The sequence below is a fragment of the Kryptolebias marmoratus genome, linkage group LG4 (genome assembly GCF_001649575.2).
Source record: "Kryptolebias marmoratus isolate JLee-2015 linkage group LG4, ASM164957v2, whole genome shotgun sequence".
NCBI classification, from domain to species: Eukaryota; Metazoa; Chordata; class Actinopteri; order Cyprinodontiformes; family Rivulidae; genus Kryptolebias; species Kryptolebias marmoratus.
In genome coordinates, this window is record NC_051433.1 from 8,053,059 (window position 1) to 8,080,020 (window position 26,962).

Sequence of the window (26,962 nt, forward strand, 5' to 3'; positions counted from 1 at the left end):
GCTAAAATTATCACTTAAATTTAAGTCCAATGACATCAAGCCAAACCAAAAGAAAATTTCCCACTGGAAAAAAACAACATTTTCGGTTTTAAACAGAACAATAAAACTACTTTTGTGGTTTTGTTTTGAGAAAATCTATTTTAATCTCAACCAGATCAAATCCTCCTGCTCCTCTCTCGGAGGTTTTGAAAGCGTAGGCCGGCCACCTGCCAGTCAAATCACAAAGTAATAAACTGACAGATGTAGAGACAGGAGGTCAGATGGTCAAACCTTTTGTCATAATACAAAACATCATTAGGTAGATGCACAGCTTAAGTCAAGCGCTGCTGTTGAAGCCTTAAATCCATTGTTTCTGAGCCGTTGGTGGTAAATAATGCATCCTACCAACAACAGAGATAAACAGCCATGAAACAATGTCATGGAACAACAAGTTAAACATAAATATTTTGTTTCCTCAGTTAACAGTGCAACTGTCTACATTTTAAGTGAGTTTGCCTGATTTGTTTTATTATTTGGACGCTAGGGGGCGCAGCAAAAAACTGACCTATTATTTTTACAACAAAAAATGCCAGTAAACAATTAAATTCTGAGCATACTCATCCCAAAGACATATAGTTGCATAGTGTAGAGCATATGTTATTTGTCTGCACTAAAAAAATGAGAATTGAGGAAGTTTTTGTCAGTAATGTGCCTTTACTGCCTCTAAGAAAAACACAGTGACCCTATAAAATCCCTCTTAACATAAAAACATTAAATATTGTGGAATTACAGCCCTTTCTTGGATAAAACTGCTTTGATATTTTAAAAAATCTGCACACTATGTACAATTTTACTAGCTTTTAATGTCTTTTGTTTTCTTCCTTAACTATTCTATGGACCATATGGCTGGATTTGAACTTAATAACTGTGGTGCATCTAATCCGTGGACAGATTGTGGTGGTAAATCAGTCAACTGATAGAATAAAAATATGTTTAAGCTTAAGCTTCAGACTGAAAACCAAATTAATATAAGTGTGGGATATATCTTCAATCAAACAAAGAAAACAGATGTCCTTTTTAGTGTTATTTGCATTGTTGTTATAAAAATTTAAACACACTCATACTGTTGATGTCTGGTAAGTATTGTGTTTAGTAATTTTTGCATTTATCCAACAGCTTCACTACTTCTCTATTTTTTTCAGTGTAAAAAGTTCATTGTACAAAATTCATGTGCTGTTTTTTGGTGGTTTCAAAGAATCAGACAACTGAATTTGTATGCTTGTTTGGTTGCAAAAGAGTGAAGATCTGATGACAGCCAACTTTTACTGACTGGCATCTCATAATGTACTGTATGTGGATTTATTGCATTATAATAAGAATGAAATTGACTGTAAATGGATTTGAATCTGAATCTGAGTTGGACTTATGATTTGGACTTTTTTCTGCCTCTTTTGTTGAGAATTGGCACTGTATAAATAAAGTGAATTGTGTTGAACTGATAACAGAAATGAACTGCAGTTTGAGACCAATGTTGATGTAATTTAGCAATTCGATCACTAGATGGCGACAGAACACTAAGAACCAACCTTGAAAATCTATTTAAAATTGTGCAGCTTGTGAATTCTGGTGAATGTCTACCAGAAATTCACCTTATTAATAAAAATTTAGGTTGTCACATCAGTATGCAGTATGGTAAACATAAACCCAATACATATTTAAAAATGAGGAGCAAAGGTTGTGAGGTTAACCTAATTATTTATTTGTAAGGATGAGTTATAACAGCAGATATCTTTAAGTCAGTTGTTAAGATTTACAATCAACATTCAGTCCCTGTACCAAACTTGTTGTTCTTAAAGGAAGAGAAGCCCCTCACCAGCCCACCCAGAAGGGTCTTTTCTATTATTGGGTCCTGGAAGTTCCTTGCTGTTTCACCTGCTGTGAAGCAGATGTAACTCAGGCTGCCACACACACAGCTGCGGTGCTGGGGAGGCAAAAAAAGAATTAGGATGACAGACTGTCCTATCAGCTTGTATCAGAGACCTGTGTGTGGTTTCACGTACGCAAAATAAAAGATTTCTGCTGAATCACAGTGGCAGTGTAAGACTTCTTAATGTTTAGGAGTCTAGACCTAAATGACCCAGAAAGGGCTAATTAAATCAAATCAAATTATTTTTCCATTAGTTTTGCCCAGACTTTTATTCATTTATTTTTTATATATGTATATAACAGGAAATCCAAAAAAAAAAATGCATTTTTAGAAAAAGTCAAGAGACATAAAAGCTACAAAGTTTAACTAAAGGCTTGTCTGAAGCAGAAGCAGTGCTGACCTCACTGAACTGTTCATGAAGCATGAAACATTTCGAACATTTTAAAACCTGCCTCCTGTTGAATCAAGTTATTGGTCCGAAACCCCTAAACTCACTTACTGACAGCTTTAAAGACTACCAAACCTCCAAGTTTGAACTCATATTTGTGTCTTTTTCTTACTTCCTGTGGAACTCCCAGTCCTTTTGACCAGTGTATTGATTGAGTTTTTTACACCATGCTGTTAACTGAAAAGAAACTATGCATGATACTAAATGGGAGTCATTTGTATTTGCTTTTTTATTTTTCAAATCAAGCCATGACTTTTTGATTTTTTAAAAAAATATTTCTTCCACTTGATTGGGTTTCTTTAATTCTCACAGCTCGTGCAGGCACTGTATGTTCAGACTGGGGACACCTTGTAGATTTCATGCCTGATGTGAGCCACTGGAAGCATGCTGATGCTGTTTTCCTCATGACAGAACATCTGTATATTCATGAGCTTCGTATTCTGTTGGGGAAAATTTCAATTTAGATCCGTTTAATAGCCATGGCTGTTAAATGTACTTAAATAAATGATTCGACCACACACAGCTGACTAATGAATGGACACAACAAGAAACTTTCCTGCTTGCCTGTAGACGAAGCTCTCTGGAGGGAGAGAAAGTAAATGGAGGTTTGGTGTGCGTGTGTGCGTCTCTGCATGCCCCCTTCCCCTTCCCCAGCCCTCCACCCCCTCTCCACAGGACTGCCAGTCCGTCTAGAGTTATTCCAGGAATGCGTTGAACATGGCTGCCGCGATGAAGGCGCAGAAAACGGGACTCCTGGAACTTCGGCTGAGCGTGGACCGCTGGGCGCGGGTGCTGGCCACGCTCACCGAGGACACGCTCACCGTCAACCCCGGCGAGGGCGCCGAGGAGCCCGCGAAGCCCTGCCCGAGTCCCGCAGGTGCTGTCAACGGAGACCCCCCGAACCTCAGCTCGTCCCCGGTCCCGGAAACCATCACCAACGTGAAGCGCACCGTGCGGGTCACCAAGCAGGACGTGGGGGGGCTCGGGATTAGTATCAAAGGTAAGCTTTGACAACCAGCGTCCAGTTTGAGATCAGCTCTGTCAAACAAGAAGGAAACTACACGCGAGTTCGCTAACTTTGAATTAGTCGAGTTCCAAAAACAAACAAACAAACAAAAAAACACATACAGCTAGTAAATGTAACTTTTCCAAGTTGGGAAGTCAAAATTGTTCTAAGTAACATTGAACTCGTGGTCACTGAAGCACAGAAACGTGACAGCTGTGATTTTTCCCCTCTCACCTCCGGAGAGACCATTTTAGTGCAGCGAGTCTGCAGCGACTGGACCTAAACGGGCTGGATGTTTGACAGGCAGACAGACTGAAATATCCTGCTTAGGTTAGTTTAATCCACCCTCCACTTTACTTTACTTTACTCCTGCATCAGCAACTTAAACACAACGACACAAACTGGAGTTGTGCTTGTGTTGAGCTGCAATGGTAAATATGTTTTGACTATGAGCGACACAACTAATCTGTGTTACAAAACATGTTTACTGTAACAAAAACAGGAACAAGTGCTATTAAAGTACATAAGAAGTACAGTTAACTGATAATTGCATCTTCAAAACATGTATTTCTGAAACTTTGATCTTGATGAAGTCTTTTAGATAAAATATCAGTAATATTTAGAAGTCTACATATATATATATAGTGAGCTACAGTAAGCTGGTTGTAGCAGCTGCATCTTCATTTTCCTACTTGGTAACTTATTAAGTATGCACAAGCATGGCAGATGGCCAGTTTTGTTCATTTTTTTTTACAAGTGGCCAGTATCTGCTGATTAAAACCTGTAGGATGATAAATCTGTCTACCTCCAGTCATAATTCTCACACAACAGTAATCCACGTGTCCTGAAAAAGTAATTTTACATTTGTTTAAAACTTTAGCAACCCCCCCCCCAAAATAAATAAATAAATAAATAAATAAATAAATAAAAATAAAAAAATTATTTGTTAAAAGGGAAAATGGAAGCTTGCCACTGTGGATATTTTTGTGCAGATTCTTTTTTTATGACTAATTTTGAGAAAATTGAAAAATCTTCAAATTAGCATTTACATTACTATTTAATTTGTTCTTTGTAAACAACTAGTTTTGATTAATAGGTTTGGTTGAGCATTCTGAGTAAGTGATAGATTGAAGTAGACCAACTGCAGTTTCTGCAGACAACCTTTGCTCCCGATTAAAGGAGCTTTCAGATGTGCAAAGGTGACTCCAGCTCATGTGCAGACAGAAGCTGCAGCTCATCAAGGTTACATTGATCTTGCTCCTGTGACCTGTCAGTAAGAAGAAGCTCTGACCTCCCTATGTCTTGCAAGCCAGGCTAACATATTTGTGTTGTGTAGCTCAGCGCTGCTGATAAAAGCCTTTTCATCATCCTGTTGCCCCAACCTGCATTACCAGACCATTATCTCTGTGGTGCCATCACAATGTGGAGGAGGATGGATGGCTAATCACTGAGGAGCAATGTAAATATGAAAGATCAAACGATTGTGCTGTCAGATGGGTTGCGGTGAAAAGAAATTAGCATTGATCTCCGGAGGTGACTAAGGTAGTTTACAGCTTTTGTTTAACTCCGGTTTACAAGAACACCATAGATTTACATCAGCAGTATATCTCCTGTCTTCTTTGTAATTCAGATTCCTTCCATAATAGCGTCTGGGCATTGTTCTAGCAGTTTTGTCAGTAGTTAATTGTGTTCTTCTGACCCACAATGAAGTTGTGATTCCTTAGCATCAGGCATGTTTGGTTGCGACATGTGCACTATCCCAGTAATGCAGTTAAAGGTGTGATAAGATATGTTTTCTGTAATCCTGGCTATATGCAGTATGTGTTTGAACATGCATGTGCATTTGAGTGCCCCCTCCCCCCTCTGGCACGTTTGTGTTCACAGGTAAACACTCGACTGCTGCCTGATGCACAGGACTTGATGGATGGTTGCAAAACAGCATCATTGTCATGTTGCAGAGATGGCTACTTGTTGAAGCAGCTTGTGATGTGTTCGCTTAGTTCTTCCACGACTGTCAACAGACCAAGGCCCCGATGACATAAACGCAATGTCCGCCCGTTCAGAAATGGAAGGTTCTGAAAATGAGACAGCGTGTTATTAAAACGCAGTCATAACTGGCAGCCTGTTGGCTCGACAGTGCTACTGTGCTGCCTGTTCTCATGCAGGAGGAAGGGAAGAAGAGCATGACAACAACAAAAGGGAAAGAATTCCCAAGCACAAAGAGCATGCTTGAACTAGATGGGACGTGGAGTGAGCCCAAGAAGTTAAATGAGAAAAAGAGGAAATGGGGGTGAAACAAAAAGGAAAATGTGTCAGAATGAAGCAAGGAAATGCAAATGAAAGAAGGCAGAAGTTGTTGTGGCCTAGCTGACACCACACTGTGAACAGCTGAGTGGAGCAGTCTGCAGCAGTCAGTTGTCATTGACTAAAGATGAAAGCTATGTGGCTGGGAGTGGAGTACTCCACTAGTGTTAATTTTAGGGAGCCCACCCCGGCTTCCAGAAGAGCATGGAGGCAACCTTTACTTGCATGCCTAAATTTAAGAGGGGAGGCTAGGAAGCTAGACTTTTGGTCTCTGGGTAGACCCACTTGTCAGTGTAAAAAAAAAAAAGAAGAAAGCTTCTGCGGGCCTTTTAGTTATATGGAGGTTTGTGGGGTTTTCACAGTAAAAGTGACAAAAACTGGAGAAGCCATTATTGAAATAATCCTAAAAAAGCTTTTGATATTGAATTACAAAAGATGATCTTAGTCTGAAAGTCTGGCATGAAAAGCGATAGGTGATATGCATTCCTTGCAGGAATTTTTGGCCTTTAATTTTGACTGTATTTATGTATATACAAAGCAGTGTTTCACTACAACCCTGTTGTTGTAAATAACAGTTTCTCTTGCGATTATTTTCTCCCTATGTGGATGTGGGCTTTGATTAGGAGCATGTCCTACATTGTTTTGAAGTTTTCTATTGAACCTGTTGTCAGTTGTTTGTTCCGTTGTTCATTAAGACTGTAACAAACTTGCCTAATAAAGTTAGATGAAGTGCTGACTGTGCTAAATTCTTTGACAGGAGTTTTTGCCAAACAAATGCTCCGTTAGCACAAAATTACCTAATTAGGCACATGTCAGTACTGTGCATGCCAGTACCATTCATTTACCTGCCATGAGTAGCATGAGTGGCCCCACCTTATCTCCTCCACTGCCACCCACCTGTCAGCTAAGTGACAGGCCGCCAGCTGGAGGGTGCTGAAGTATCTGACATGAAAAGTCAGAATAAGAAAAGTAGGAAAGGGGGAAAAAAAGAGCTGTGTTGGAGTGGCAGACATGCTAATGGTTATTTTTGCTACAATTTGTCAAAGATGTTTATTCAGAAGTCATGTCAGTAAATGGTATTTCAGTCTGGGAGGAAAACCTGAAAGTGGATGTGACAAGACGATGACAAAATGTAAAAGAGTTGTAGTTGGGAAAAGGGTTGCTCCTGTTGCTGATCTCTTTTAGCTGCTTTTTAACGCACACCACATCCATTTGGTGCTGATGCTAAATTATTTTGACATGAGTGACATCACCTTGTCACTCTGAGACCAGTGATGCTGTCATTCTCTGGCTGGCTCAAAGGAGCAAGACTTGTTTTCCTACTTGTTCAGAGGAAGACAAATGCATTTGGTACATCAGGATGTGTTGTGATGTGTAGCATAAGACGTACCAAACCTGTCAGATTTCATAAATCTAAATCTCCACTTGCCATTACCACCCCTGGACATCATATTAAAATTTTAAGGGCATTTAGGTTTTAATTTGCTATGAATATTCTGTTTTTGTAGTTTGGTTTAATGATAGTGTGATGTTTTTATTTTGTTTTTAACATAGTTAATTACACTTCATTTTTTTCGCATTTTCACTTTTTACTTTTTGCTGTACATAAACCAAATGGAGCCACCATTCTCCAGATATAGTTGCTGATAGCTAAAGGTACTATTAAAGCTTCAAACCCCATATGATATTTCTGCAGCTTGTGGCGCAGCAGTGGTAGTTCTGTGAAGTTTCTGTGCAATGAAAGAACATTATAAGGCACTGTAATTTGCAAAATTTATGATGGTGCAAACTGGGGGCAAAGGTAACCAGAAGGTTAGAGAAGCTACTTGTGACTGGAAGGTATTTAAATTGAATCCTCAAACTGGCTAAGAGAGCTTTGATTGGGGTGAATGGTTAGGAAAAGTGTAGAAAAATTGTTTAAAGTAATGTGCAAAACCTCACATGAAGTCTCTATTTTCATCATGTAAGTTTTTGCGACTGCTGTATGGTATCCATCCATCCATCCATCCATCCATCCATCCATCCATCCATCCATCCATCCATCCATCTTTTGCCATCTTCGGTTAGGTCACGGAGGCAACAGATCCAGGAGAGAAACCCAGACATCCATATCCAAAAAATTAATTGAAAAGAAACAATGTCCAGATAATTTCATGAAGCAAGTATCTTCCAGAGGTCAAGAGCTCAAACAGCACAGGGGAGGGGAGCAGTACTTGGCACATCTCATAAGACCCTGGCAGTGGAGTGACTTGCTTCTTTGAGTAGATATGTAGAGATTTTTGGTCTGTGATGCCTTTATACCAGCCTGCATCTAAAATCTCTACGTACTGCTGTACTGTTTTATTACTGTTGTTGATGCTTCAGTTGAGACTGAGGTTGAAGAAACAGAGTTTTCAATCTCATTTTAGAGCCCAGAGATGTGCTGAAGATCCAGGACACATCAAAGTTTCTGCTTTTCTATTTGCACAGAAGGTTGTTAGCTCATTGAATTATCAAACAAACTTCTGAACAATTCTTTCATAATTATTTTAACTTACTGCTTAACTTCCAGTCCCTAATAACCATTTAATTTTTGAATATCATGTTTTTGTGATTGAAATACTTGGGGCAGAACAGTGGTAAGAACTGTTGCCTCACAGCATGAAGGTCACAGGATCACAACCTTGCTGCAGCCATTCTGTATGGAGTTTGAATGTTCTCTCTATGTATGCATCTGTTTTCTCCAGGTACTCTGGTTTTCTCTGTCAAACTAAAAACACGAGTGGTAGGTCAACAGGCAACTCCATATTGCTACTAGATGTGAATGAGAATGTGTGACTCTGTGATGGTTTGTCCAGGGTGAATCCTATCTCTTGCCCAATGACTGCTGGAAATAGGGACCATCTCTTTACTGAAAAGAGGGGATAGATGGATGAATGGGTGGATGAATGGGTGAATTTAAGTTCTCAACTGGCAATGCAGTCAAGTACTTATGAATGTCTTTGTCTAAAAGCCAGTACATTTTATGATACCCTGACTTTGGCCAAGAGATCCTTCCTTACAGAACAAGAAAGAATAATTTATTTTTATCTTTATTGTTTGGCACAGGAGTGTATAACTCACTTTTTCTCATTTGGATTAAGCCCAAAATGTTCCCACACTGCAGCTGTGAAGTGCTGCTTTTAAACATAGACCATCTGTACTTACAATATTGTTCCGTACTTGATGCAGTCATAGCAAAGAATACCTATTAGCCTTAGGTGCAATTTAAAAGTGGACATTCACTACCATATGAAATATGCATATTTTTCCTCATGTTCAGAGTGGTATTAGTGGTATTAGGCATGTAAAATTGTGTATGAGTTACAATAGAGCCTTTAGAAATATCTGTTCTTTTTGTGGTATAAAATTCTCTGTGGCTTTTTGCATGTACCATTGTTAGTTTTAATTATAAATCCTGGTTTGCTTCCAGAGTTCAGAATCATACATGAAAGGTTTACTGCTCATTCAAACTGACTGTAGGTATGAGTGTTCATGTTGTCTGGCCCTTTCAGCTGTGATGATCTGGTGAACCATTCATCCACTTTGCAGCATCAAAGCCTAAGCAACAAAAGATTTCAGTGAAACCCGGGTATTATTACACATTAGATGAAAAATATGTATATCTAGCTTGTAGATAAAGTCTCTTTTTAACTTAATCTGAAAGAGAGCCACTGTGGGTGTGAGTGTATGTAACGGAACTGCATATACCCCACCCACAGTGAAATTCCCACATGATATGATGCCATAAGTTAAGCTTGTGCCAGTGTTTCTCCTCACTCACTGCACATCCCCACCTCTGCCATTCTCTAGTTTTTAACAAAAAGCTTGGCTGCACTCTTGTGCAGATATTTCTTGATGTTGTTGTGCATTTTCTCAAAGAAAAACCAAAAAGGCGTTAAATGTAGCGACACATTGGATAAACTGGCTACATTTCTGACAAAAATGTTACAAGAGTAGCCACAAAAATCGAGTTCCCCCTTTTTTAATGTTTGTATGAGCTGACTTAGCTGACTTAGTTAACTTAGTTATTCTACAAGCATACCACAAATTATTTTTATCATCTACAGTTTTTGTTTGCGCAACCTTTTGGAAGCAGAGAGATGGCTATTTATATTTACAGTTTAACATACGCTGACATGTGTTTAACTGAAACAGAATTAAACTGAGCTGAACTGAATTTAATGACCAAAAATAGATATTGACACTGACTGCTGTGTTACTTTAACAACAAATCAGGAAATGTTGAGATGTAGAACAAAAAAGTGTCAGGCCTAAAACATTATCCACAGAGAATGAAGTCATCAAAAATTACTTCTTAGAGATATGAGGTAAATCAAAAGAAATAACCCTGAAGATACAACCTGCTAAATATATATAGACATAATAAATTAAATGCTTTTTTTTCCTTTTAGATTGTTTTTCACTAGTTTAAATGCTCAACTGCTGTCTTTTTTTATTATTGAGATTTCTTGTGAAGAGTGGATGCAGTCCACAAGTAAACACATTAACTTACTTGCTGACCTTTATTTAATGACAGAGAGAAAAAGGAGGGGAAGGACATGATAGGAAGCTGCGGAAATTAGTACCGGAGGTTAATTGCTGCCGTTTGTTTTTGATTTCACATCTGCTTTTGACTACAGTCCACGTAGATGGCTAAATTTAAAGATTACAACGATACAAGTCTTGAGTGGTGTTGGATGGAAGCTTTTTTTCAGGAATGCAGTTACTAAGAAGCTGGCTTGTTTTCTTGTTTTGTGGATCGGTAATGCCGTCCTCTGATGTGCAGACACCACCACCGTATTTGTCAATGTGTATTAAAAGAAATTAAAAGTTTGATTTGTTGGTATTTTCTGATATCATAGGCTAACACACTTTATGACTAATTGTGTAGACTTTGTGATGAGGAAAGAAAATGACTCGAATTTCAACTATGTAAAAAGCAACTGAAACAATTGTAAAATAAACCTGTTTCTCTTTGTTGTTTTACAGGAGGAAAGGAAAACAAGATGCCCATCCTCATCTCCAAAATTTTTAAAGGCCTGGCTGCTGATCAGACTGAAGCACTTTATGTTGGTGATGCCATATTGTCTGTCAATGGTTATGATTTACGAGAGGCCACTCATGACGAGGCTGTACAAGCGCTAAAAAAAACAGGCAAAGAAGTCATTCTTGAAGGTAAGGTATTTTTCATTCTGAGACAAACACACAGAATGAGTTTCGTGACTCTGCTTGCTTTCCTGTAATGTCCTGTTCATGTTTTGCCTCCGCTTTCAGGCTAGAAACCAAATTTGCAAAATTTATCATGATTATCTAAGTTGTGGGATAACGAAGCTCCCAATTAGCAACTTTTAAATTATATATTTTTGAGCGTGAGAAAACCAGAGTGATATGTTGTTGATTAAGCAAAGCTCTTACACCTACGCTTTTTGTAATGAAAACATTTGACACTGATGTTGCGATGCATTAACAAGTTTTCCCTTAACGGTAATAATCACGGACTACGAAAGAAATAGAATAGAATAGAATAGAAAGAGGTAAATCAAAACTTTAAACACACCCTTGTGACTCACTCGTTTGAAGATCTCGGCAATCATTTAAGCAGTATTTCTAATCACTGAACTCTTGTGACAGTTCAGGTCATGTTTGGGCTGAAAAAGATGGAGAAAAATGTGTTTCTTACCTTTTTATAATGATACATCATATAAAAACTCATATTTTGTGTCAAAGTCAGTGTTTTAAGGCTAGTAGTCTCCTTCAGACCATATTATTAATGTAATGTTGTCTTGACAAAATTGCTTTGTTGAAGTCTGACGTCAGAAGAGAATGGGCAGGCTAGTTCGAGATGACAGAAAGGCAACAGCAGCTCGATTAACCACTCGTTACAATCAAGGTATGCAGAATACCATCTCTGAAAGCACAACATGTCAACCCTTGAAGCAGATGGTTCACAGCAGCAGGAGACCACACTGGGTGCCACTCCTGTCAGCTAAGAACAAGAAACTGGGACTACAATTGGCACAGGCACACCAAAATTGGACAATAAGAGATTGGGAAAACATTGGCTGGTCTGATGAGTCTCTGTAAACCCTAGAGATGGTTGTGTGTGAAAATCCCAGTAGATCAGCAGTTTCTGAAATACTCAGACCAAGCCCATCTGGCCCCAATAACCATGCCACGTTCAAAGTCACATAAATCTTCTTTCTCCCCCATTCTGATGCTCAGTTTGAATTTCAACAAGTTGTCTTCACCATGTCTAGATGGTTAAATGCATTGAACTGCTGCCATGTGATTGGTTGATTAGCTGTTTGTGTTAACAAGCAACTGAACAGATGGACCTAATAAATCCCAGTACTAATGTTCACAAGTTTATAGTTCACCAATAGTAAAAGAAGATTTATGAGTTGTCAGCATTTTTGTAGAGTAACCCACACAGTTGGCTAACCTCAGTAAGCAGAGATGACACAGCTAGAGCTACAACCAGAAAAAAATCACTACAAATCCTGCTGCCTTACATGCCCACAGTCAGGCAGGAAAAGTGTTTATATCAGACGGCTCAGGCTGCGCTGCTCTGTGATCCGTCGTGTCAAGAATCATTTCATGGGTTTTCCATCCCCCTGAGGATTTGATAGAGGAGTGAGGCGACGAAAGAGGCTAACTTGAAGGGTTCAGTGTATGTGTGTACAGATTTGTGTGTGTGTGTTTGTGCCCGCCCATACTATATGCATTTTATGTTATGACATTCTTTCGCTTGTGTTTGTGTGTGTGTGACCTGAAAATGACACCTGTGGCTGATGTGTGTCTATAGATAGATAGAGGTATATATACCTTTGGAGTTTTAATGTGAAATTTAAGAAAAAGAGTAAAAACAGTTTTCAGTCAACACTTTATGGCTTTGAGCTTTCCAAATGCAGCTCTCAAGTCATTGATTTTGCTTAGTTATTGTAAAAAATGCTCGTTCACATAAATGACATAAAGTTCAGATGCAGTGTTTTATTTTATTTATTTATTTATTGGCATTTTATCAAGATACTGAGAAACACAGCTCTTTCTTGGCAGCAATACAATGTTAAAGGTTGGATTTTTTTTTTTTTTTTTTTTTTACACAAGCACAGCAACAACCAACCACCACCACTGCTGTGCTTAAGGCAGTTGTCAGTGCTCAGTGAAAATCATATCAAAGACGGCCTTGACTGGGATCAAGGTGAAACTTCTCCCATCGCATTAAAATATCTGGAACAGTAATACTTTAATCTTGCAGATAAGTGCTTTCACAATTTTAGGAAGGTATATTAGCCTGTCACACTGTCATTGGATGAAATATTTTGTTATATACAAACATATTTAATCATTTTGATTATTGGAGCAGCGCACACAGTGGAATAAAGATGAGCTCTGTCTCATCCCTTTTGCAATGTAATATTGATTAAAAAATGTTTTCAAGGACATAATTTCTTACATTCATCACATGTGTACTGAAATGGTCATCAAAAATTTATGTGGATCAGGTTAAAAACCTTAAAGAGATAGTAAATGGTGGAAGATAATATTTGCCTGTGTCTGTGTATGTGGGCATGGCTGTGTGTTTGTGTGTCTGTTACCAAAATATCTCATGAACCATTGGACAAATGTTATTGAAACTTGCAGAAAGTAATCATTAGATGCAGTAATCAACTTTTTAGAGCTGACTTGATTCAAGATGACTTAAAATAACATAGAAATAACATAGAATGACTATAACGCATTCAGTTTTACAGCTATTGACTTAAGATTGATTGTGGTAGTAGCTGAGACTTATCCCAAACCCACTTTCTGAGCTCTAACATATGGCACAAGACCTTTGTTTAAAACTTTACCATTAACAATTTGAAGTCAACTCTGTCTATTATCACAATATTTCATGAACCATTCACAACACATACTCCAAGTGCCTCTCACTGTGCAAGATCTTTCTGTCACTAAAATATCTCACGAACCACTCAGTGGCTTTTATTAAAACTTTTAGAAAGTAATTATTGGATGCACATCTACAGCTGATTAACTTTCAATTCAAGATGGCCTCCACAGGTAACCCACATGAGCCAACATTAAAATGGCTATAACTCAGTCAGTCGTACAGACATTGAGCTGAAATTTGATGTGCTGGTAGTTGAGAGTCAATCAATGTGTTGTAATCTTGAGGCTGCGGGTTTGAGCTCAGGTTGCGTCAGGGAGGGCATCTGGTGTAAAACAGTTGCCAAATCTTCCGTGTGAGTTTGCACGTTGTGGCAACCCCCGCAGGAGGGGAGCAGCCGAAGGAAGGAAGTAGCTGAGTCATTCCCAACATAGACCCTGCGAGGTACATCTTTGCATTGCATGAGATTGTGCATAACGTTATTTTCAGGGTTTGACTAAAACAGTTACAGCTCTGTCATTTTTCAACATTAGATAATCTTAGTCTAAAACTCCTTTATGGAGTGCTTGGCCTTTGATTTTTGTCACTTTTTTTGTGATGGTTAAGGGTTTCCAGCTGCACATATGAAGCACAGCTGGAAATAGTTTTACTATTGTACACTATTGAGTTTGACTAAATCACATGATTTCAATGGGTCACACAGTTGCTTAGCAGCCAGCAGTGCAGGAAAAGGGCAGAACTGACCAGCTCTCAGGTGAGTGCGAATGTTTGTGAACCTTTGCACCGTTAACGGAAAGTTGTGTACAGCTACTTTTCTTTTTTTCTTCTTTTTTTTTTTTTGTTGGTAAAACCACCAGAGTCCAGTTTGACCTTTCTGTCACACCTTGAAACAAAGTGGTGATGGAATAATCAATGTGTGTGTATGAGAGAGGACGTGAGAGGGTCAGATAAATATAACAGACCAAATGGAACCATAAAAGCACAGCTGCCTTCATTTCCTCCCAGTGACATTTACAGCTCGACTATGCGTGTGTTTGTTTGGAGACGTCAGAACATTTGCTGTGTCCGCATTTATTTGTTTGTGTGTTTTTGTTTGTTAAAATGACATGATACAGTGTGCATTTTTAGAAAACTGAAGAGAAGAATGGAAAAGGGAGCATTCGTGTATATGCCAACAATTCCCCTCTTTCAAACCTAAAATAGGATCGCTATCACAATTTTTATGCTACAGCAGTTGGTAGGGTTTTGTAAAATGTTTAGTTTGAGAGCTTTTTGAAACAATTGGAAAGGGATATCATCTGTTAGATGTGTTTATTGCTCCCACTAAAAAAAAATCATCTGCCGCTGTAACCAGTTCACCAGCCAAGACGGTTCCCAATTCACTAGTGTACACACACATACACATACACACCGCTACAGAATGATAAAATTGTGCATGTATGTGCATTTGAGTGGGGTGGGGGGCTGGAATAGTTCAGTTGTAAAGCTGTTCCCTGGGCAACCAAGGTCTGGCAGAAAAACGTGCCCACAAAGAAAACATACAACTACACATACTAAATACAAGTCCACACATTAAAAATGTAGTACGTCATACATACAGTGTTGTCCAAAAATAAAGAATAAAAGAGCTGAAGAGAACAGATCTCTAAAGAAAGAGGGAATGTGGAGGTCGAATCTGTATTTAAGTGTGTATGTTGTATCGAAGAGATCAGTCTGTGTATCGGTGAGAGCTTTCCACGTGTCCCATTAGTTCAAGTGCTGGTACAGAATATTTTGAAATGCAATAGAAGAATGCTACAGTCCCTTGGCCAAAATAATGGACTAAATGAAGGGCACCTACTGATTAAACTAACAGGAGCTACTGCAACAAAAGGCAAAGGCATGTCAAGGAGAAATAATTACCAAAGTCATCTTGAATTTACCTTTCGAGCCATTTCCCAATCCTGCCTGTAACTCCAGTAATCTGTTTCATCTTTGGGTCAACACAAACAAATTAAGAGCCAAACAGATTATTAGTATACCGATGAAGACCAGCAACCCAAACATTACTTTGTTAGTAGCATTTGGGTTAATTGTAGCATTTTTTATCTTTTGTTTCAGTGTTTAAGGACCCCAAAAAGATAAAAGTTTGAGCAAATTGTACTCATACATCTAAAAAGTCAAAATCAATTAAAAAGTGTTTACTTAGGTGGAAAACAATAATCATCAGGGAGCAGATACACAGTCAACAAACATGATCTTCAGTCTTACATGAGAAAGGACTGGGATCGAATGAAAAAATACATTTTTGCCTTCATTTGATTACAAGATTTGACTATCTTAATCCTAGTGATTGTGACCATGTTTGCACATGGCACAGATATTAGCCTAAAGTCACCAGAATTACAGGAGAATTTACTTGGAAATCTTAAGGAATGTAATTCTCTGTGTGTTTTTACAAATTTGGGTTTGCATATGAAAGGGTGACTGACAGACTGGGAGAAAGAGCTCATTTCTCCTGTCAAGACTCAACTCTGGGTTTTTCTGCACTCATTTTTGCATAAATGTAGTTAAAACTCAAACTACACAATAATTGGGGGCAGATTTAGTAAAATAAGCCTTAGTACTAGTCATTTTCACGGGGAGTTAGGGGTTGTTCTTGTACCTTGATATGTCATTTATACTGATGTTAGAGTTTATACATGTTTGTCTTGTAATTTCGTTCCATCCTTTTGGTCTTTTTCCCCCATCTTTTTGTATTTTGCAGGTCTGTGTCTACTTCTGTTTAGACCATCTTGGTTTTGTTTGTTGTTCATGTTCTGTATACCTGTCAACTGTTGTTTGCTTCTGTTGGTCTTGTTTTCTGCTCTCCAGCATTTAATCATTGATTTCCTGAGCACATTTCTTTTGTTGTTGTTGTTGTCTTTAGTTAATTATCTTTTTGGGTATAGCTATTTTTCTAATGATTTTATTTCTACTAATACAGGGATTCTTATTGATTACTTTAATTTAACAGCATATTTTAGATTAATTACCCTTCCACTTTTCCATTTTTTGTTGTCTTGCATTTGGATCCTTAAACCTATGAACACATGACAACTGAGTTGCTGGCCAGTGTTCACATGACCTGCTGATTAACTGTACAAAGTCCAGTGTGTTTTTGACATTTTTATCACTGTTGTTTTACTTGTTTCTCTGTTCCAACACACCTGATTTAAATCAATAGGTGATTAACAGGCTTCTGCAGAACATGAAGAGGTGATTTAACCACTGAATCAGGTGTTGGAGCAGGGAAACAAGGAAAACATGCAGGATGGTGGCACTTGGGGACCAGGATTGCCTTCCCCTGCTCCAGAGCCTATTAGGTCTTGTTTTATTGTTTTATTTTACTATTTAATCATTTTATATTCATGACTTTCTAATTAATCAATTCCTATAACTGGTCATTTCAGGGTTTTCATGGTAATAAGATTTTGAGTTACTGAGTTTTATTTATTTTTTTAACTGAAATAATACACATCTAAAAATAGTTATTTTTATGTGTTAAAATCAGCATTTTTAATATAGTAAATGTGCTGTTGTCTTTAGTGGTCAGTTTTAGGGCTACTCTGATTAAACAGTTTATCATGACTGGGAATAATGAATGTTTGTCACAGATTCTGCTGAGTTGCTGTGCTGTTTAGACTTTCATGGAACTTTATATAAAGTTCTTGTTGACATGAAAAATTAAGTTTTTTCATTTTCATATGGCTTTTTCATCATTCCCATGACTGACATCATGTCATATGGTACACTGCCATCCATCTCTCCCCTTCAGGATATTATTACTTGCTTTGAAACTGAATGTGAACATACAATAAAAGAAAGAATATGCACCAGGAGTGTCTTGGTTGAGATTAGATTTACAAAAAGTACATAGTTTCAGTTGAAGGGTGCTTCATCAGCATAGAAAAAGAGATAATCCTAATAATTTAATCTTTCAGCACTTTTTGTCTTTCTGGCTCTCATATGTCTGTATCTAAATGTATTTGTAATGGAGATCAAGGATTCTGTAGCAATAAGTGAGGTTGTGTTCTGTATAGATTGGTACCATATCTTGTACAGTAAACTAATTTATACACTTAGAATTTATCTGTGATCCTTAATTAAATAACTTGGAGCTATTTAGAAAGTGATCATTTAACATCTTTGTCTAAGAGTGAAACCTTGATCAGTAGCTGCAAGCATTTAAATTCTATGTTAAATACAAGTTGTAGGTTGACCTTCAGACTAACAGCAACTGGATGGAGAGATAATATGTAGATATAAAAACCGAAGGCATCAGTTATGAAACTACAGGAACTAATAATTGAGATTACAATATTAAACCACAACATTCCATGTAATATTAATATAAAGAAAACCTAAATGGTAAAACATTAATGATAAAGAGTTCGAGCTAGCAGTTTGAGTTACATTTTGCTTTGAGGGCTGAAATCATGTATTTTTTTTATCAACACATCAACCTTTTCAAGGACTTGTGAATATTGCCCTAGAAAAAAAAGATGGATACAGTATAGTCTTTTTCAGCAATGCTAGCACAGATATATGTGTCCCCCCCTTCCCTTATCTCCCTGCACTGATTCAAATATGGTTAAGTGAGTGATGTATAGAAAATAATGACTTCGGGGAGTAAATGTTGAAGCTCTACACACAGACACAAAATGCTGCTGGCTAAGACTGTCTGCAGTTTTTCTTCTTTGTTAGACATTCTTTCTGCACAGTTTTAGGTTTTATTCCTGCAGCATATGTCTCAGTCATTTTATCTGTTCACACATAATGAAATCTGTAAATGAACTTTTCTCATGTATGCAAGCAAACTCGCTTGCGCAATAATTTGCACATATATATCCCGCTTCTTACTGTGGTTCTGATCCAGAGGATATCTCCTTTTTGACCTACTGCAAAGGTAGTCAGCGAGGCAAGTGAGATTTTCCTAATTCACAGCTTCTGACAGCAAATTCTCAAGTGGTTGCCTTTTGACAGAGCTGCAGAGTTTGTATTTAAATTAGCTAATCTGTTCATCTGGTGGGTGGCAACAGCAGCAGCTTGGCCTTGTTTGGAAGAATCTCCTCAGAAGCCTGTTAGTTCCCGTCATCTTCGGTTACTTTAGGAATCCAAACATCCTTCTTTGAATTTGTTTACATAAACAAAAATGCAGATCCTTATTTATAACCTTTTATACAGAGAATCTTCAAACCATGAAAACTGTATGCCACTGTTATGAATTTGATGTATATAAAGCACTTTTTCTAACAACTAGAAGACAAATTTAAGGTTCTGTATTGGAAGGAACATTTCTCATTTGACCCCATTTTCATCATGTTTTTGTCCTGATAAACTTGACTACATAATCATTTTTTAAGAAACTGTTTGGCGGACATTCCTGTATTATTGCATATATCTGCGCTGTGGTGATAGCAAGATTGCTTGCATGATTGGAAGAATGTTTTTAACTGTAATGTGTTAGCTCCACTTTTAGCCGCTGAATGACATCATAACCACCTTCTGCTTAAAAAGCTGTGCCAGCGACATGCATGTACTTTATAAGATAATTAGACTTTATGCCTCTTCTCTATGAGACAGGATAATTATTACTTTTGAACTATTCCTTGCCCTTTTAGACTGTCTGAGTCCCCATTCACATCTTCTAGATATTTCTACTGATTGGATATATTTTTTCCAGTGTTCTCTTTGCTCTCCTCTTTGCTCCTCCATCTACCCTGAAAGTGACTTACATTTCAAAACCGAGGTAAAAGATTTTCTTTAATTCAGGACATTATCATTATCTTTTTATAGAAGTGTTTGTATAGTGAGTAGTGAGGTGCACTAGTTAGTCTAATTTATATATATATATATATATATATATATATATATATATATATATATATATATATATATATATATGTGTGTGGTTATGCTAATGCAGATTAAACTTATTTTTAAATTATTTCATTTGGAATTAAATAACATTGAAGAAGAGCAAGAAATTACAGAAATGTTTAGTGGGCAGTTTGTTGAAGCCAACAAAGAGTGAATGGTTTTGTCATATTTCACTTTAATAAATGAACAGACACAAATGCAATGCAAACTAGTCAGCCTCTTAATATTATGTGACGTTGCACATTCTTGCCATAGATTGTTATAAATGTATAGTTTTATATTTGTTTTTTACTTTAGGAAAATAATAAATTGCATTGTGTTTAAAACATGTCTTGCCTTTTTCTTAGAAATCATTCCCATCTATTTTGTGTCATCAATCTTCAGACTTTGAGCTATGCTATTTTTATTTCTAGAAATTTCCAGCCTTCTTTTGTTTTAGAACATAAAGAAAGAAAATTCACATTTGTGATGCGTGTTAAATTTGACAGTTTCATGCCAGGAGAGTTCTTTATTTTTTCTGTTTTGAATCGTTATGTATAGTAAAGAGGTTTGCTGAAATAGTAGCTTAGTTTTTATGTCTGTGTGCATTAGACTCAAAATCTTTGCGTAATAACAGGGAGCATACTGGAACAAGGTTTGGTTTGTTTTCTAACCAAAATGTCGTTTGATGTAATCAGATAGCAAGCTGTCCACATCCATCATTTGCTGCGGTTTGGGCTGGACAGTAGCTGTTGAGTCACTGGGAGTATCCAACATCTTACCCATTTACACAAAGCTTGTTCCTTTTCTTTTTTCTTAACTGCTTGCTCACAAAACATGCTTACAATCAACAGTGGACTAGATTAACCCTCAAAATAACAAAGATTTACAAAGTCCCAACCTTTCCTCTGGCTCTTCCACTCTCTCTGGCAGATGGTTTACTTAACAAGGCCCTGTCTGAACCCCTCTGCCCCGATTCTGGGCCTCCGATAAACCCATGACCGACTCTCAAACATCATTGTTGGCTTCGATTCAACTGAACTGTCTCACACTGTTATACAAGAGCATGCTGGAGATGAGGGGGAGGAGATGAGTGTCTTTGTTTTTTTCACAATAAATAAGGAACTAAAAGCATTTGAGCACAAACAAAAGCTACTAGCTAAAAACATATTTTCAACTAGACTTTATCTTCATGTAAAATAACCATGTTTTGCATCAGATATTAAACATCCTATATAATCATGTTTATTCACTGTTTCTTTGCAGTAACTTTTGGAAGCTTAACTTCAGAAATCCCCTGCTGGTTAATTACTCTTATTTCTCTTTATACATTGATAATTGAACTATATATTAGGTTCATACATTGCAAAGGAAATCATAACTTTGAAAATTACATAACAAAAAATAAAACAAAACACAAATGTACAAATGGGAAATTAAGTTTCTCTTCCTTTCAGCAGCAAAGGGAAGGAGAAACTTGGAAAGTAAAGTGAAAGTGCCTAAGTAGAAGGTTCTTTTTACTCTGTTCTTCTCTGCCAGATTCTGTTCAAGTTTCCTTCACTCTCACTTTGTTGAATTAGGATAATTAACTCTCCTGACACACTATGCAAAGTAATCAAAATTGTGCTTTGACAGTTTTTGAATTAGTCTGATTCACTGGTTTCTGCCCTCTTTCTCTCTCTCTCCTCACTTCTCTCATACAATACACCCCCTAAGGTTGGCATTTATCCATGATTTTAATGAGATGGGGTATAGGACTGATGTTCTTATCTAAATCATACAGAAGAGAAGAAATCTTCTCTAGCTGACTGGCACTACCATAGGACAGAGACATATACTCAAATGTGAAACTGAGGACACATTATCAGTAGGCTAAAGCAAGAGTCTACTGTACCCCCTGAATAAACCTATTTACATCCACTTTCTCAGTTTAAGATGTGAAGCCGTGCCTCAAAACATTCCTCTGCTGGGCAGCTAGGGGCATAATGTATTTTGGGAAGCTTACGTAAACCAAATTTAATGTAAATCCCTTAAAACTGCTCTAACCAGTATATTAGATTGTAAAAGAAAAAAAGTTTTAAAATAGCACAATAGTGCAAGGCACAAAAACTCTAGAAGGCTCCTTGAGAATCTCCTGAAGAAGACAGACTGCTGGAAGACCATGGAGGATCCAAACTATATCAATAATATCCAAACTCTTGAAACTAGGACTCCTCATCCAATGTGGAAGTTGTGAAAACTGATGAGTACCAAAGAAATATAGTTAGAGAGCAATGAATTCTGAAAGTTTGTCCACAGTCATGAAAAAGAGCAAGTGCCACTCATTTAACAAAAGCATTGTTCATTCTCTGTCAGACACACTTAGCTGGGCATTTATTCATGTTTAAATGTTTAAGTTTGTATTCTGCATGTCTGCATGTCATCTCCTTAATATTTAGTTTGGTATTCATTTGTTAGGTACTCATCTTAATGGCAAAATCACATAATAGCCACCATTTTTCACAGTTTATTTATGGTTAAAAACTTACATTTCACTCAAACATTTCTTTTTTTTATTTTTTTTTACTTTTAATGACTTCAAGTCGCTGAATAAAAACAGCAAGTGCTCCACTTGATTTGTGAAGTTATTTATAGTGTTGTTTTGGCTCAAGACATCTTTTCTCAGAGGTGTAACATTGGGGCATTCTTCTCCTTACATATTTTACAGAGCCAACAGCATGTTTTCTGAGGTCGTTGGCTGGACATTGAAATTCCAGCTACTCCCACAGTAACCAGTGGTGGGGGAATGAAGGGTTGCTGTTCAGATTTAGTACATTGTTTGTTGTCTAACAAACTATTGCCACTTTTTGACTCTCAAGTCTAGAAATGTGTTAGCAATTGCTCTAGCCATCAAGCTATTACTGATCTCATTGGAAAGCTGATGGTTTGCAAATGCAGAAATAATGAAATGTGTCTTAAACTGTGCATCCTTGAGATTTGGAAAGATGTGTTGGGGCATTTGAGTGTATTTATATATTTAACCATGATGTTAAAACCAAAGGTATAATATTCTGCATATCCTTCATAATGCCACTGAAACATCACAGCGAATACATCTGTGAGGGTCTATGGTGTCTGGCACTGGGATGTGTTAATCTTTTGGTCTTTGATGTTGTAGGTTAGGGCCTTAATAAAGGAGGCTTGCCCTGGGAGATTTTGTATCAGAAATTAAACTTTGACTCCAAGGTCTCTGAAGAACCGAGTGCACAACAGAATAATAATAATAACAATAATAAAACAGCGAAACACTGAAAGTCTAACTTAAAAATGACAAAATCCAAACACGTACAACATTTAAAAAATGCTAAGAGAACTTTAAATCTGTTCAGTTTGCCTCTCATGTGGCCCTAAATTGATGCAATTTAATGTGTTTGCTTGACTACAACAATGTTAAGGTGGGTTGAATATGTCAAAAAAGGAATATCCTCCTTAATAACATCACCCAATCCATTTAAGAAGGCATCATTGCTTTTCATTTTATCTGCCATTGATTTGATTCCTGGGGCTGATTGGTAATCACAAAGGTAAGTATTGGCGAAGCACAATTTGACAGTTGAAACTTGTAATTTGTCAGATTGTGCTGTGCAGGAATCAAGCAACATTTTAAACTATAAACAAGCATTTCTTTTTACCTAATTTGCTTGAAATGTTTTGACAGAATTTGTGAGGTTCAGTGAATTTGTAAGACTTCAGCAGGAAAAGCTTAGTGGTAAATTTCTGCATGAGAGGGGAAAAAACTCTTTCTAAAACGCACACACGCACACTCACACATGCTACAAAAGTAGTTTCTCTGGCTGCTGGATAAAGCTAAGTAATAACAGTGCCATCTCAGCTAATTTTAGCTCTGTATTGAATGTGCCGCCACTGGTATTTGCGGCAACATTTCTGGCTGAGCTTAGCTGTATATTCTGTGTGTCGGCATTGCCTGTCTCACTCTTTCACACTCCCTTCACTTACTCTCAGTTTTCTTTTTTTCTGTCTCACACTTCTCCAGGTTGATTCCATTTTACTCCACGTAGAGCCACCGGCCTTTTCCTCTTGTTTTATTACACCATTAAGTCTGCAATCTTCTGTCAAATCTAGCTTAGACTTTTTTTTTTTTTGCATGTGTTTATTAATATTGTTTGACATTACTATTCTGTGAAAAAAAATGTCCTTTTTAGATTATTTTTTTCTTATAAGTTGCAGAGTATTAAATTCTTTTGACCACTATCTTAAAGAATAGTAAAATATTCTGAAAGTTTTAATTTACAATAATGGTTTTGGAACCTCAAATTACTAAACACCAATAAAGCAAAGCACCATTTAGGCACTAGCTGGGATAGTCTTGTTTTTTTTGTTTTTTTTAGAACTTTTCAAAAACCTCTCCTATGAGCTCCTTGCCATCTGTGGTCTTGTTGAAATTTAAACCTTTGCCTCTGCCTGAAATTACTTAGCTCTGAAGAGCTTTTTTCCTTGAGGCTAACTTTGTATTTTTCTTCACCCATTCTGCCCGTTTTGATGAATGTCCTATCCTGTCTTAAAAAAAATTAATAAATAAAATAAACTTCAAGTACAAAAAAAATAGGAACTGTCATCTGTTAATTACATTTTGCAACCATTTTTAAAACAATGGAAAATATATTTTGTAACTTGGTGCAAAAACTTAAAAATATGTAGTCCTTTTTTTCTAAAGTCACCGGTTATAATCAAAAACATGCGGTGTGACCAATGAAAAAAAATGTTTTTGTAAAGTTACCTTACAAGCCCCCACCACCTCAGGAAAAAAAAAATCTTGTCTGGATTTCTGTCGTAGAATAAATTAGCTCAGATTTGTTGATGGTTTCAAATTCATGCTTTGCTTTCACTCTCACATACACCAGCATATGTGAGATCTTACAAACAGATGTTTGATATTCTTAATTATATCCAATTAATTTGGTTAGGTACAGGTGGGTTTGCCTCAAGAAGTATGTGAATATCACTGATGGAAGCAAGGCACCAGAACTCACCAGGGAATGCCACAACAAAACATTTAAATGTGTTTAATAAAATAAATGCGTTAAATAAAAATCTAATGTGTTTAATAAGATACACTAGACTTTCATTTTACTTCAGTCATTTATTCTTTATTATTTCCAAACTTGGTCATTGGGGGGAATTGTAGGAAGTCAGGTGAGAGGAAAAAAAAAGAAAACATAGCAAAATGTGGAAAATATAAACATTGTCTAAAAAGAAATTTGTCTTCCATGTATCCAAAGAATTCAGGAGACCCTCAATAGACCTTCCTTCCGCTTGAGGCAATAATGAAAGCAATCTTGTTTCTATTTTTAGTATCACGGCCTTGCCTGGAGTGTTGCGACTGACCACATAAATTTTAAATTGCAGGAACAAGAAACAGTTGGCCTCCTTGTGGTACAAACATCAGTGTGTTTGTTGGCACAGGAACAAATGGACAGAAGCTCATTTCCATGAAACATTTCGTATGCAAGTTGACTTCAAAGCATGTACATACTGGTTGCTTACTGCTTGATACATGTTCCAAATCTATACATGCCCAGTTTGTCAACAGAGTCACCTTTTTATCCTTTAGCTGTTGGGTTTGTTATCTGGTTAAGGTGAAAAAAAAAACTAATCTTTGCCTTGTCTAAAGGGGCAAAGATCAGCTACGAACAAATTTCTCCTGTAAGAAAAATGTTAGATGCAAAAATGTTTGTTCTTTAAAATTAGACTAGAAAACATTAGATTAGAAAAAGTGTTAAAGCAGGAATGATGTTGAGATTGAACATGTTTTCCTCTAAAACTGTTGAGATAAGGTAGCTGACAGTATCGTCACACTAAGTGAGAGACCTGTAAGTAGTTTGGAAAAGAACCTGTGTTTTCCCACATAGTGGTAGTACAAGGGTGGACTGTTTACTTTCCCATTCCAAGAGTCAAAATGAAAGCTTTCCACAGCAGAGACCAAAACCAATAAGCCACATAAATATCACATTCCAAAGCCACTTGCTAGGTCACCAAAATTGTTTGTAGCAAAATGGTAATATCATTAAATGGTATTCATGTCACTCATGTGTAGTTTCAGTGTTGTACTGAATATTATAAATATTGAGAACTGCTACTTTTAACTGTCATACAAAGCTCAAAATGTTATATATTTAATGAAACAAACTCAATGATAGACTGTCAACGAGACAGTCACCACTGGATATTAGATGAAAAATCCAATTTATTAGTGAACTTTTTGTGTTATAAAAAGGAGCTATCGCGCTGATTCACTTTTTGATGTTTAACAGGATAACTCTACAGTTCTGTTTTGGTAATAGAGGCAGCCCCCTGTTGGCCTGTACTGTAATTCGTCTGCTTGCCCTTTGGCTACTTGTCTCTTGTGCTGTGCAAGAGCACTTCACACTTCCCCAGTGAAACCAGAGCTTTCCCTTCAGCCTCTTGCCTCCCCATGTCCTTTGGGCTATTTTTACTCCAGCAGAGGCTACTTTTGCTGAACCCATCCCACAGCCTACTGAACTGGAGCTGAAACTGTGTGTGTGGTTTGTGTGTGTAGGTGTATGCACAGTGCATGGGTGTGTGGTGAAACTTAATTTCATGTTCACAGAATAAAGCTTCTAGATGTAATTTGTTCGTACTCAATTATACTACTCTTGATTATAGCAAGTATGTAAAAAAAGGGTAATTTTGTTTCACCTTTAGAGCCATTTGAGTCACTGCTTTTGTTTATTTGTTTTAATCTATAAATCAAGAAAAATATGATAGTGAAGTCAGTAAAATGAGTAAAAAAAGTAATACATTATTCCAAAAGATAATTAAACTGTTTTTTGTTGTGTTTTTTTTTTGCCTGAAGAAAGAAAAGAAAAACAAACATTCTGATTGTTATATCTTATGTTTAATGCTTGAATAAGTAACTGAATAATTTTAATAAGACATTGTTTGTCATATATTCAGTGTGTGGGTACTCAGCTAAAGTGATATATTTCTCTTATTTGTCTTTTTGAAACTACTTCTCAGGAGTTGGACTTTTTTATTTCATGTTTGTGCATGAAAGCACTGTTCAGCTTGTTAAAAAAGGCTGAACTTACTGAATTGAAGAGGTCTGGTTTTAATTAAAATGCAGCTAAGTGAGTGTAAAAGTGAATATTTCCCTCTAGCATCGCCACTTTCTGGTCTTTTTGGTTTGTCACTAAATGTGTTTTCTTGTGGTGGCATACTCTGATATTCTACTCTAATATTTCAGGTTCAAGATGCACCATGTTTTCATTCAATCCATTTTTTGTAGTTTAAATTTGTCCTTGGTTTGGTTTGAGACTTGACATTAAAGGGTTATGGTGGGTCTCAAAACCAGATCAGTTGAGAAGCACTAATTTAGACATTTGTCTGTTCAGTTGTTCACTTTGTTTTCCTCTTGTGTGTGTTGCCTTTGTTTTGTCAGCCTTCCTGGTTTCTCAGTGTCATTTGCACCTGCCACGCATCTGCTAA

The 26,962-nt window shown here is 37.0% G+C and overlaps 1 protein-coding gene across 1 annotated transcript in view; it reads left to right on the top strand.

Moving 5' to 3' along the window:
- Positions 1-3,019: 3,019 nt before the first annotated feature.
- snta1 (syntrophin, alpha 1) overlaps positions 3,020-26,962 on the top strand; it is a 30,701-nt gene continuing 6,758 nt past the window's right edge. Inside the window, exons 1-2 of the mRNA XM_017408584.3 lie at positions 3,020-3,354; positions 10,675-10,860. Coding sequence (XP_017264073.1) covers positions 3,072-3,354; positions 10,675-10,860 — 469 coding nt within the window. The 5' untranslated portion in view covers positions 3,020-3,071. The remainder of the gene's footprint in view (positions 3,355-10,674; positions 10,861-26,962) is intronic.